Source organism: Strix aluco, chromosome Z (genome assembly GCF_031877795.1).
Source record: "Strix aluco isolate bStrAlu1 chromosome Z, bStrAlu1.hap1, whole genome shotgun sequence".
Classification (NCBI taxonomy): domain Eukaryota; kingdom Metazoa; phylum Chordata; class Aves; order Strigiformes; family Strigidae; genus Strix; species Strix aluco.
The window spans coordinates 96,215,933-96,229,252 of NC_133971.1; the positions used below are offsets into that span (position 1 = coordinate 96,215,933).

The 13,320-nt window shown below is 45.2% G+C and overlaps 1 protein-coding gene across 2 annotated transcripts in view; it reads left to right on the forward strand.

The window, feature by feature from the left end:
- LOC141918864 (WD repeat-containing protein 7-like) overlaps positions 1-13,320 on the forward strand; it is a 136,823-nt gene that overhangs the window by 86,039 nt on the left and 37,464 nt on the right. For both annotated transcript variants that reach the window (XM_074813743.1, XM_074813744.1), the window contains 4 exons: positions 14-200; positions 11,245-11,362; positions 12,128-12,277; positions 13,101-13,183. In XM_074813743.1, coding sequence (XP_074669844.1) covers positions 14-200; positions 11,245-11,362; positions 12,128-12,277; positions 13,101-13,183 — 538 coding nt within the window. The remainder of the gene's footprint in view (positions 1-13; positions 201-11,244; positions 11,363-12,127; positions 12,278-13,100; positions 13,184-13,320) is intronic.

The window sequence follows — 13,320 nt, forward strand, 5'->3', positions numbered from 1 at the left end:
CTCTGCACGGCAGGCAAGGCGCTGACGTTCCTGCTGCTGCAGCCGCCCAGCCCCAAGCTGCCCGCGCACAGCACCATCCGCAGAACCGCCATCGACCTCATCGGCCGCGGCTTCACCGTCTGGGAGCCCTACATGGACGTCTCCGCCGTGCTGATGGGCCTTCTGGAGCTCTGCGCCGACGCCGAGAAGCAGCTGGCGAAGTAGGTAGCGCCTTGATTCACTTCCAAACGTTGACTTATGTCGTTTCCGACCCGCGGATCTGGGGTGTTCCAGTGGTTGGTGGCCAGGACCTGGACTGGAAGCCCAGAGAATTACAATGGTTCTGTGATCCCCTGGGGTTAAATGAAGGTGAAACGACACCAAACGACTGGTTAAAATGTTTTACTTGCTGTAGAGAGTAATTTCAACTTGGAAAAGGATAATAAGCAATGGGGTCTCTTGTAAGTAAGAAAGGAAAGAAAAAGAGAGAGAGAGAGTCAAAGCAATCCAGATCACCACCCCAGGGTCCAGCGTTGTCTCGGGTCCAGTAATCCTGGGTGGTGGGTGCACACCCAGAGAAGTTTCTGTTGCCTTTTTAATTTCATTTTTTTAGCTTAGGCCACAGCTTCTCCTTGAGATTTTCAGTGTCGATGAATGTTTGAGGCCCTCCTTCAGTTCTAGGTTTTTCCAGTGGTTGGTTCAAACCCTGAGAGCTGTGGTGCTTGGCGAGACGGTGGGACAAGGAATGTCCCTGTTTCAAGTTCTGCATTTGAACCGGTACCATCCAAATTACAATTTCAAGCCTGCTTTAGTCTGGCTGGGTTTGCAGTCCCAGGTGGGTGATCTCGGGAAGGAGAGGGTTTAGCCATGGCAGCAGAGATCCGCTCACTGGTGTGCAGTGGCACCACGGTACCAGCTTCTCGTGGCGCTGAGGGTCACCCCAGACCCTTGGTAGGCGTTGCCTGGGGCTCTGCAGCATTAATCTTCTGCTCATATTGCCAGTACTTTTGAGAAAAGTGAGTTAAACATTATATCTAAAATACGTCTGTCTGTCTTTACCACCGTATTTTTTTTTTACCCTTTCTTAACTATAAAAATAGTATTTTCAAAAGGTATTTTCCACCAGTGTGTCTGAATATCTGGATTTATTTTTTTCCCATTGTTGTACAAGCTGTCCTGTCAGGGTGTGAATTGTTTCGGAAAGTGCATTTTGGAAAAGGTGGTTATTTTATCAACAGCATCTCTATTAATAGCAGCAAGGTAACTTGTAGATTTAAGGATTGCTAAGAAATCATAAACTCAGTAGACCACAGCCTGTCTCTAGGGTCAGAGAACAACTTATTAAAGTGTCCTAAATCAAGATTTATATGGTATGCTGTCTTGTGCCTCTGTTCTAACCTCCGTGAAATAAAATCTTATTTCAATTAGGTATCTGTAATTGGGGGGGGGGGGGCAGATTTCACGATGAATTCTGGTACTTTGACATCAAATGCACAGCACAAATGTAATACTGTTTATTAATTTTTTTTTTGTGCATGGAACTGTAAGTGCCTATTTGTTCCATTTCTTAAAACTTACTAGAATTGTACAACTTCTAGTTATGTATACCCAGGTATGTACACAAGTTATTACACTTGATAGTGCCATGGACTATCAATCATGTCATCAAGTAATTACGGCTAAAACAAATAATTATGGCTAAATGCATAAGTGGAGTCATTAAGATGACATGTGAGATAAAGGTAGCATCTTGCCTTTTTTTTATCTTTTAAGATAATGGGATTCTTGAATATTAGTGCTTGGGATTTATTTAATGTGTGCAGCTTCACAGGACACGAGTAGCATTTCTGTTGAGTATCCATAAATTTTATGATCTGAGGCCTAAATGTAATAAATTTCAAGTGGGGCCCCAATTCTCACAGTCTTTACTCACACCATTAATCTGATTAATGACAACAGGACTATTTGCACAGGAAAGGGTTTTGCAATATAGTCCTTATTTTTATTATTGTTTGTTGTAAAATTGATCATCTCATCTGGAATTTATTCTAAATCTCTATCCAAACAATATTTTCGGTATTTAGTTTTTATAAAAAAGAAAGTAAGCTGCTTAAATGTGCCAAAGGGGAGGCTCTGATTTCTATGTATAAATAGAGAAAAATAGTCACTATAAGGAGCAACCACAGTAGGCTGTTTATATGAATAAAACAATGATACTATGCTTTATGTAATTGGCTTTGAAAGCTATTTCAAGCTTCCTGCTTTTAATGGAAAACCTTGAAAAATATAAGTGAATATACATTAGTGCTGCTGAGCCAGGATTTTTCATTCGTAGGCACACGGCTCTTGCACAGGAGGAAATTAGACCCCAGTCAGGACAGACAAAACATGTAGCTCCTGCTCTAGGTAGAGGGTTGCCTTGAGCAAATACAAATTTCATATTTATTTGGCTGCCAGTATGAATTAATGCTGCAGCATTAATAAGGTCTGCGGACATCCACTTGGAAAATGACTGTTACTAAAAATATTTAAATTTAATGATCATTTTCATCCCATAAAATAGAGGAATCGTTGATGTTTTTTTGAACAAAGCCTCAGCACGTTTTTGTTAAACAAGTTTATGTTCTTAAGCGCCCAGGCTGTTACCACGTTTGCAATGGGCTGAAGGGGGCTGAAGGGGTGTTTCCCCATGGAATCCAAACCGTTGGCCTTCCTGCTCTGCACCACTCGCCGTTCCAGTGCTGGCCAAGTCTAGCATCCCAAGCCCTGTGTGAATATTCCCTAGGGTTTTTTTTTTAAAACATATTTCCTGCTTAATTTTTAATTTACATAGCGCTTTCTACACGCTATTTTAATCAGTGGGGTTCCTTAAGAGTTAATCTGTAAACCACTCAGGAATTGATAAACCGTTCGTTAATGGGGAAACAATTTCATTCCTAAAGGAGGATGGTTGACTGGTCTGTGACATTTTCTTTGCAAGGTTTTTGCTTGGGAGAAAAAATAAAAAAAAATCTAGTATCTGAAATTGCCAAGGTCATCATAATTGATTATTTCGGTATTAATTTTACTGTATTTCTTTCCAAAAAACGCAGAGGTTCGTTTTTCAGCAGGTAACGTTGTGCTTGATGGCGTTGTGATGTCTGTGGAGCTTTCTGGGGGATTCCTGAAGCGTGTGGGAGAGGAGGGTTTTACGTGAAAGGGGAAGGAAATGTCTGCAGCACTCACAAACTCCTTTAACGCTGCAGTAGGCTTCAGCGGTCAGGTGGATATTCCCCTACCTGTAGAACGGTGTGCTTGGCGCAAGGAGGGGCGTGCTTACCTCACAGATGTTGTTCTTTACAGCACTGCAGTAATAATGGTATTTTAGGGGTTAAAAAAAAATCTTAAACAGCCAGTTTTTTGTTTTATTCTAAGAGTGTTGTTTGCTGAATCCCAGTAAACACTGTTCTTCTGTGTCTCACTATATGAAACTGTGGAATTCCCTTCTAATTAGAGATTAGTCAGGCGTTTGAACTATGTATTTACATTTTCAGTTACTTTTCTATTTTAGACAAGAATTTCTTTTGCTTGTCACAACATTTAGTGCCACGAGCACTTTTACACACCCGTAGCATTTAACCTTGGCCTTCAGTTTCACATCTTACAGTTCTGAAAACTGCTCTCTGAGGAATGAATTTCACTTTACAGATGTATTTACAAATGTTTGCTTATAAAGACGTGCATTATAACTGCTACGTGCAATAAGGAACTGGCCAGGGTTGTCTTAATACCACGTATGCGTTTTATTATCCATCTTGGGGGTGTTTAAGGTTTCTGAGTTTTTTACGTTACGCTAACACAGCTATTACCCATCTTAGACAACAGTTTTAATTTTACAATGTAAAGAATGACTGATGGCCATGTGTTGGGGGGGTGTTAATGGAGAAATATGTACAAACTGGATTAATATTGTTCCTTGTCTGAACTCCAATGATTTCATGTAGTGTGACAAAACAAAACCAAAACATTTTACCTCGGCTGAGGATCTCCAAAGCCCTATTGTATGTAAATACAGACTTAGAGAAGCCAAGCGAACATTGTTCTGCAGAAAGTCGTTTCCATCTTGCGATTACATCCTTAGCTGTCATAAAGATTAGTATGGCTCTCTATCCACGGAGCACTGAATAAATGAATGTATCAGCATGTAGCCTTGAGGAGCCCAATGCAATTTTCATCATGATAAATTGCATAATAAGCGAGAAAGTGTTTGCTTATTAATCCATAACAAGATTTAGATTGAAAATGGCCTGTTACATTCATGACAGATACAGTACCGACTGCAGGCAGAGCAAGATGGAAAGAAATAGAGCAACAATGTGTGCAGGGGGTTAAGTGTGCATCTCACCCTCCCGGTGCCCTGCTGAGCTGCCCCTTTTTGTGCCTGATTTACCGTGTACACAATAACAGCGCACAGCTGCCTGGCTTCTCTCCCTCATGTTAAGAACATTTTATGAAAGAGCTTTTATGTCAAGCTTCTGCTTTAAAAAAAAAAAAAAAAAAATCACTTCACATGTATTGACCAGAAAAAATACCAGTGTTTTTCCTTTTTCCCTTCTGAATTGAATAAATATCTGTGCTGTTATCCAAAACTCTGGTATTTATAACCCCTCCACTCTCCCAGTTCATCCAAGTCCCCAAAGGTAATGCCGTGCTGGCCTGCCATGCCAAATGAAACCACTCAGTTGCGAGGATTAAGAGTATTTTTTTTCTAGCGTTTATTAGGCTTTGATTTCTTGGCATGGATGATAGTAGGGATCGTTGCTGTCCATTATTTTTGCTCTTTGGATTACGAGCTACAGTTTGGTATAGGTTATGATATAATATCCCAAAATTAGCAAATTGCATTCTAATCGATCCATGTGTTTTTATATATGTGTGTGTACTAAAATAATTAGCTAAATCTCTTTAGTTTTAATTGTGTTTAGTGGAAAACTTTCCTTTTGTGTTCTTACCGATTCTCTCTGTGGAGCCATAGGATATATAGCACGGACATCCCTAGTTTTCAAGTACGGTAGAACATCTTTAGAACATAGCCTAAAAAACTGCTGAAATTGAGGGTTTTAGAGGAGAAATGTGAGCTGGGGACTTGGTCCTCGAGGTGATGTGGCAAACTACCACATGCTGCCACTACAGAGATGATTTAAACCTGGAAAGCACAGGGATTTGTGTCCGTGTCCGTTCTGGTTTAGCCCTTGGGTTCCAGGAGGCTGGAGCTGGGCCTCGATGAGCTGCAGTTGTATCGGGCAGGGGTCCCTCGGCACCGCGGCCTCTCGTGGAGGCGGAGGAAGAGGAGTACCATGCTCACTGCCTTGGTGCCGTGGGGAGCACTGCGAGCCTGCCCAGACAGACAGGAGTCGTTCCGAAGTCTGCTGACGGAGAGGTTTCTGTTAAATGAGACGGGACATACCCATCTTCCCTTTTCTCCCTTCTGCTGACCTCGGAGCATCAAAGCAAAGTCCCCAGCCGGAGGAGGGAAAAGGCGCTGAAAGTCCCTCTTGCAGAATAGCAGCTTTCCCCGAAAGGCCCCATCTCAACACCCTTCAAAAGATCCCTGTGGGTCCCCTCGGACCTCTGCGTGACCAGCTGGGTCTGTGCTCGGCTGCCTTCTGTGGGCCCAGGTAGCAAAGAGATATTAATCACGATCATTACCCTTTATGCTGAAATTTCACATTCTTAGTCCCATGAATTTTTCATCTGGGTTTGTTTTATGGAAGTCAAGAAATGCAGAAATCTGATGGCTACGTTTTCTGTTCATCGCCATCCAAACCTAGGTATGACCTACAGCTCTTCCCAGGCAGCTTGATGTTTTCCACTTGTTTTAAAAATCAGCTTTTTAAATGCAACTTCCTTATTTTTTTTGTTCCGTAGTGAAGTACACAAACATTACTCTGAAGTTGTGATAACTTGTGCTAAACATATAAACAAGTTATCTATTAAAAAAGTCTAGATTTCATTGAAAACATTATTCAAATAGCATATTGTTTCCCAAAAAACTCAAGATATTCAGATTACTGGCATGGGGGAAGTTGGTGATGGGTTTGGGAAAAGAGAGAGCAGCATTCCCTGATGACGCAGGTTAGTGGCCACTGAGAATCAGCCTTCTAGAAATGAGCAAAAAGGCACAAATCATTGCAGCAATAAAGTTTTTTACTGTCATTTGCAGGTGGAATATAGGCTCTGGTGTTACAGGTATGCCTTGCAGGCCAGGCTGCATCCATTTTGTCTGTTGGGCGTACAGAAATGACTCCTCAGATGTCTGCTCGCGGTGCGGTGGCAAGTCAGGGGCCAGGATGAGGACAAGAGGGACAACACATGCTGCCGACTCTTGCTGGATGTGCAGAAGCCCTAAAAACTCATCAATACAAGAACAGAAGTCTGGGTGTGAAAGCCAGCGTTTCCCTCTGTGCGTTAGTTTTGCATCTGCTCTGGTTTTGTTCTGGGTTTGGGAGTGGCGTGCCTGTCCCGTCTCGCAGGGATGAAAGAGGACGTGCGGAGCAGCTGGCCTGGCCCCAGGAGGGGGTTAATCCTGCCCACATACTGCCACTGCTGCGCCCTGCTCCTGAATTAAAAAAAAAAAAAAAAAAGCCTGTTGCTTTTCAGGGAAATGCACGCTTTGCCAAGCACCCTGTAAGGAAGAGCACTGCTGGCAGAAACCCTTTAGAGAAAAAAGTAGTGAGGCGCTGGGGGTTTGATTGCTTTTGGGAGATAATGAGCCCCCCTGAAAGCCTGACTTTGGTACCTCCCTTCCCTGGTTCATCACCTTGGTCTGTAGCGTCCCTACAGCATTTCTAAAGTTATACTCAAATATGGTTTTACAAGTAAAAGGCCAACAGGGACGTCTTTATTGTTGCAGAGACTTTACTAGTTTTCAAATTCAGTAATTTTAATGCAAACAGTCGTGGTGAGGAGATAGGAAAGAAAATTATAATAAACTTTGGTTTGTATTTATATGAACTCAGGCCTGTAAAATGGTGATCGATCCATACCTCATCTTGTTACTTTAGAAAAATAATTTGGCAGGGAACTCCCGCTTTAACCACTCTGAAGTTATTGTTGCAAAGTACTCAGTTTGTAAGCTTTCACAATATTAAATCCAATATTGCATATAGAATTATTTTTCGAGACACTTAAAGAAATCAAGAGAATGTGCTGTGCTCTGTAGACACCCTCTCTCTCTCTCTCTCAAAACCAAGAAAAATTAAATAAGTAATTCAGTTACCACATGCTACCTAAATCCTCTACAAAATCAAGACTTTGCAATAGGCTGCTTGGGTTTGTGAACTTCTGTTACTCTTTACCAAACCAATTCAGCAGAAGAGCCCAGGGGAGGAGGAACCCCTTCAAACAGTGCCCAGAGCAGAGCGTCAGTGCATCTGCAGAAGTGCCGTGTCCTGCTTATTTTCTCTTACATTTGCACATGTGGCCTCTTGTTGAAGTGTTGTGGGGAAAAAAATCACATTTTGTGTTCTCCATCCTGGCTCCAAAAACGTGGATTTCCTCCTGTCTCACTTCCAGGTAACGTCACTGTAAAGTCTGGGATAGGAGACATCAGAGTAACCTCTGTTGAAGGTAAATAATTTCTCTGGTTTAGCCTGAAAGAAGAGAAGCTCTCAAATGTTCATGTCACACGGTGAATAGGCAGATGAACCCGAATATTTTTGGAGTTTGAACACATGACCTGATGCTTTTGCTTTCCCCTTTGAGTCCCCTGGGTTTGGATGACATGGGCGTTGTGGCACGGCGCAATGGAAACGCTGGCGCTGTGTTGGGGGGGTTGGTGTGCCTGGGGTATGAGACACGTGTATCGTGATTTCCAGTTCTTTGGGGTTGTTTCAGTTTCTCCTTCCCCTTGTTTGTTTACAGAGCAGATTGTGTCCGACTCTGTTTTCAGAGCAGAATGAACTTTGTTGACCCTGATAAACCAGTTTTTACCAATTTGGAAGCGCATAGGGGTGCTGAAGGGGTAGAAGTGTGGAACGATTGCACTGTTCTCTGTGACTCTGCTTTTATTTCCTGGCTTGCCTGCCATAGAGCTGCTGTCACCTTTCTGCTTTAAAGGAGCTTTGAGGATCCTCTGAGGTGTAAGGACTAAGCCCAAGTGGCTCTGGGGGAGTAAAAAGAGATCTTTTGGCCCTTTGCCTTTGTCCTACTTTTGGTTAGGATAGAGTGAATTTTCCTTCTTAGCAGCTCGAACAGTGCTGTGTTTCGGGTTCAGTGTGGGATCTGGGATGGGCAGAATGCTGATAACACGCTGATGTTTACGGCTGTTGTGGAGAGATCAAGGTCTCTCCAACTCCCCCCATCCTGCCTGTGCGCGGGTGCACAAGAAGCTGGGAGGGGGCACGGCCAGAGCCCCGGACCCAAATTAACGCATGAAATATTCCCTATCGTGTAAGGTCATGCTCAGGGTAGAGAGGAGGGGCGGCCGGGAAGGGGGGGTTCTCTCTTGCTTCTGGGATTGCGATGGCGGGATCTTGGTGTTTGGGGATCGCTGGCCGGGAGCGGGCTGGGTGTCAGTCAGCGGGTGGTGAGCGATCGCGTTGTGCGTTACCCATTTGTACTTCCTGTTACTGTCAGTGTTTTGTTTTATTACAATTCCTAACCTGTTTTTTATCTCAACCTACGAGTCTCCCTTTACCCGTCCAATGGAGCCCCCTGCGTCAGGGCGAGCGAGCGGTGCGTGGGGTTTGGCCGCTGGCCGGGTTCAAACCACAACAGCCCTTCTTGGCACCCAGCGTGGGGCCTGAAGGGTTGAGATGATGACAGGTCTGCTCAGTGTAGCGTAACGGGTCCATTAGAAGCGTTCCTTATATTGGCTTCTCAGTTGCTGGTCGTACTGTCCCATCTCTTGGCTCCTCGAGGCGTGGCTGTGGCTCGTCCCGCGGCGCTGTGCCTCACCACGCCGAGCTCCCGAGCACGCCGGCCTCCCGCTGACGCAGCCGAGCCGGCGCAGGCAGCCCGGGCTTTGGAGCGGCACGTTCCCTCCCAGCCACGGGCCCGTGAAATGGCGGCGGGAGAGCTGGGCCCTCGCTCGGAGGGGACAGCTGGGGAGGGTTGGTGGGGGTGCGGAGCCGCCGCTTGCCCAGCCGGGCCCTCCTCGGCGCCTGGCAGGGCTGGCTGCTTCTGGAACTGCACATGCTCCGTAAGATTCTTTCACCACACTAATACTCGTTTTATTGAAGGTATTTTTATCTCACGTACATCTGTCAAAGTATTAAACCATCTGAAATCCCATGGACAGCAGCGAAAGCTGCGGATATTATCTATCTTCGTGTAATAAAGCTATCTCGTACTGTTAACATGCGCTTGAATGACATAATCGCTTTAACAAAAAGCTTCACTTCTGTTAATATTTAGCATTCACATGTACTTGGGATACAACCAGCTGTGGTGTTGGAAGGGCTTTAAAACTCGATGCCTCTGTGTTGGCCCGTTAGCGCCGTTGGCTCGTGCGCGGTCGGGAGCAGCAGCGCGGGAGGATCCGCTCCCTCTCCCAGCCGCAGGAACAGCGATTGCTGCCCGTGGGCCCACGCAGAAAAGTGCTTCGATCCCACAGAAAAACCTCTGTATGCTGATTACAGGTTAATGCTCTTGTTGGTGCTTAATCTGTAAGTACAATAACAAAGAGAAAGGATAGCTGGGGAGGGCTTTCAGTGCCTTCTCAAACACAATTTTTCATGACTTAGTAAAATCCACGGAGAATTGCAACATACTCGAATGGCAGACCGATACCAGGGGTGAGCAAAAAAGCTGCCTTGCTTCTGCTTTGTCTCTTTTTCATTTAAAAAAAATCCAAAACTTCTAGGGCTACTGCTTGGTGGGAGCGTGGTCATCGCAGCAGGATTGATCAGACTGTTATAGAAAAACTTTAAAATGTTTTAGAGCTGGCAAACTGGTTTGTGGTTTCTTGCCTTGCTGTGATAGTCATGTCAGAGCTTCCTCTGTGGGATAGGCTGAATGTTTGGGGTTAATCCCACCACACGCTGGTTCCCAGGTGTTCCCTCCCCTCTGGAAAAGCCCTGTCGGAGCACATTCATCCCAGATTTCGTGCTCCCAGATTTCCCCGTAGCTCTCCCCACCGTTTCTTCCCCTGCGCTGCTGCAGCTTTCCCTGGGTGCAATGTCCCCTCCCAGGGAGCCCGTGTGCCCACAGCGTGTCGACGCCAGCACCTCACTCTTCCCTAATGTGTCGCCCTCGTTGCCCAAGTGCCTTTCAGTGCTCCTGAACTCCCTGCTCTTGTATGTAGGCAAGGATCAGATACAGCTTTGTGTTAGGTGATTTCCTAAAGGCACAGAGTCGTTCGCCTGGAGAGGTACCTGTGTGCTGGGCCCCGGAGCTGGATTTGTAGAACTGCTGGATAATGTACAACTGGCCTGACAAAACTGGGCTCTGCTGTGACGTGTACAACAGAGACAGTTAAAGTAGTACAGCTTTCAGACAAAAATTAGCCTATGTGTCATCTGTCAGGTACATACTCTCTCAATTACCAAATACCAGATTTTATTTTTGCTTAATGTAGTTACTGGGCACTTATTACCTTATTGTCTCTTGCATTTATCTTGTCATAGCAAATAAAAGCGTTGCGTATGGAAAATTTAGATGCCAGTTAATTCCTCGCTGTTGTTCAGAGAACTGCAGTTAAAACCTCGGTGTTAGAAATTCTGAAGAGCTTTCGAATAATTTCAGTGATTAGAAGACATAAGGTGCAGGGCTGTCTGTCATCTCATCGTGCTGCTGCGGCTGAGTCATGCACTAAAGAAAATCAAACCGAATAGATTTGGTGGTTTTCAAGAAGCTTCTTGCTTTTCTCGCCTGTAACCAGTGCTTAGCTGAATTAAGGAGAATTACTGTGAACAGGGTATTTTTCAGCCTGCGTTTATGTCGTAAAAGAATAAACCATAAATTTTTGGGAAGACGTTCTGTGTTTGCTCTCGGTCAGGTGATATGTATTCAGCACATACAGATAATTTGTTAACAAGGCCTTTTTAACACTTTGGACAGATGCACATACTGTTTTCAATCTTCATGGTTAATTATTCGATTTTGTATTTGATGATAGAACACCCTGACTCCTAATCACTGCTCATTGTTGGAAGTCCATTATATTCTAACTGTTTGAGTGCTCCCGTTGACCTTGAACTGACATTATAAGCTGTTTCTAATCTTTTCACTCTATATGTCTAATGCTCCTTTTCTTTCTCCCCTCTTTGTCTGGTGCCCGTTTAGCATCACAATGGGGCTGCCCCTGAGCCCTGCCGCGGACTCTGCCCGCTCTGCTCGACACGCTCTGTCCCTCATCGCCACGGCCAGACCACCCGCCTTCATCACCACCATCGCCAAGGAGGTGAGTGGGGCCGCTCGGCTCGGCTGCCGCAGCTTTTCCTCCTCCGGCCTTGAGGCTCCATGAACACAGACAGAGAATAAAATTGTCCCTCCCTCCCCAAAAAGGGAACCAGTTCGAGTGTAATATTTGCGTGCCTGCAGGTACCCAAATCATCCCTAACTTATGACAGGAGCGATGTTTAGCGGAGGCCCAGGAGTTGTGCCTGTCTTAATTTGTTGCATCCTGGTTATCTAAACTTCCAAGAGCGATGTGTAAAATCCCGTGCTCTTGAAGCAACGCACGCGTGACCCCATTGAGTAGGAACTAAAGGGAGTGGGGCTGGGGGGTGCGGAGGAAGGGACGCTGCTCAGAGCTCGGGCTGTCTGAGAGGCGTCTGGGTGAAGCTGGTACAGGCGGGAGCTTGGGCTGAGCTGAGGCAGCAGGATGGACCCTGTTCGGTGACCGGCAAAAAAAAAAAAAGCCAGTTATAAAGCAGCTGTCGAATGCCTAAAGATTGATGTTCAAGCATGTGAAAATCGTGTAATCAAGACCCAGGGATTTGTTTATCCTGACCTTTAGTTTTATGAGATTAAGAATTACTTAAAACGGGTAAGCCCTTCTTTAAAAACTATCAAGGATAACCAGTAGTGGCTCAAGTGGTGATGAGTAACCGGGCAGGGGAACTGCTCCGTAGGTCTGGAGGTGAGGCGCAGCGTTCAGCCTAGCGAAGCGCAGGCAGAGGGTGTCGAGAGCGGAGCGGCCCCGTGTAACCCTGCTCTTCGGTAGGTGCACAGACACACCGCCCTCGCCGCCAACACGCAGTCCCAGCAGAATATTCACACCACTACTCTGGCTCGGGCTAAAGGCGAGATCTTGAGAGTCATTGAGATACTCATTGAGAAGATGCCCACTGACGTCGTGGACCTTCTGGTGGAGGTAAGGCTGAGAACTTGGGTTTGGTGCGACAGTGAGTAAGGTGTTGGCCTGGAGCCAAATCGAGCGTTTCTTCCTGCGTGGGCCAGAATTGCAGACTGGTTTGGGTTGGAAGGAACCTCAAAGATCATCCAGTCCCAACCCCCTGCCTCTGGCAGGGACACCTTCCACTAGAGCAGGTTGCTCAAAGCTCTTCTTGTGTGTGAAGAGAATTTTATACCACCCAGCCCATTTTTTGAACTCTGAAAGCTTAAATTGCATCTAAATTGCATTCAATTGCATTGCTGGGGAAAAAGCCCAAGCAAGAGGATTTGCTGGAGGTACGGTGTATTGGTTAATGGTTGGACTAGGTGATCTTCAAGGTCTTCTCCAACCTAGATGATTCTGTGTCCTCGTCGCGCTGGTACTTGAACACACTGGGGGATCACACGGGTGTTTTCACCTGTTGCATTTGCTGGTGCTGACAAATATTTTTGCAGAATGGTACAGATGATGTACTAGGGTTGGAACTTTGCTACTGATGCCCAGGGGCTGTTTTCACACGAGAGGTACTTCTAGAGCTCCCACAGCTTCTGTTTCCCAGCAGTTTGTTGTTTTATAACTGTTTACAGGTACTCTGAATGGTTCCAGTTGCCAGTGCCATTGCTTTTGTAAACTCTTATCGTATGCAAGACAGTTCTTGTTTCTTCTATCCCAACTGTATTTTAAAGTTAGATATCAAAGATGCAGTCAGCTTCCCCCCCCCAAAGAAAATCTCCTTTTTTGCCTGTTAAAACTTTTATTATGAAACATAAAATACAGCATGTCAAATGATTTTGTTTCCAAGGTTATGGACATCATCATGTATTGCCTTGAAGGATCTTTAGTTAAGAAGAAGGGTCTTCAGGAATGCTTCCCAGCCATCTGCAGGTGAGCTCTTCCTCCGAGAATACCGTGAAATAAATTGTAGGGGCACCAGCAGGATAGATTTCTTATTTAGGAGAGAAACAATCTTTTACGTGATGCTTGCCTCTTAAAACAGCAAATGGGAAGAGTGTTTTTAGCTC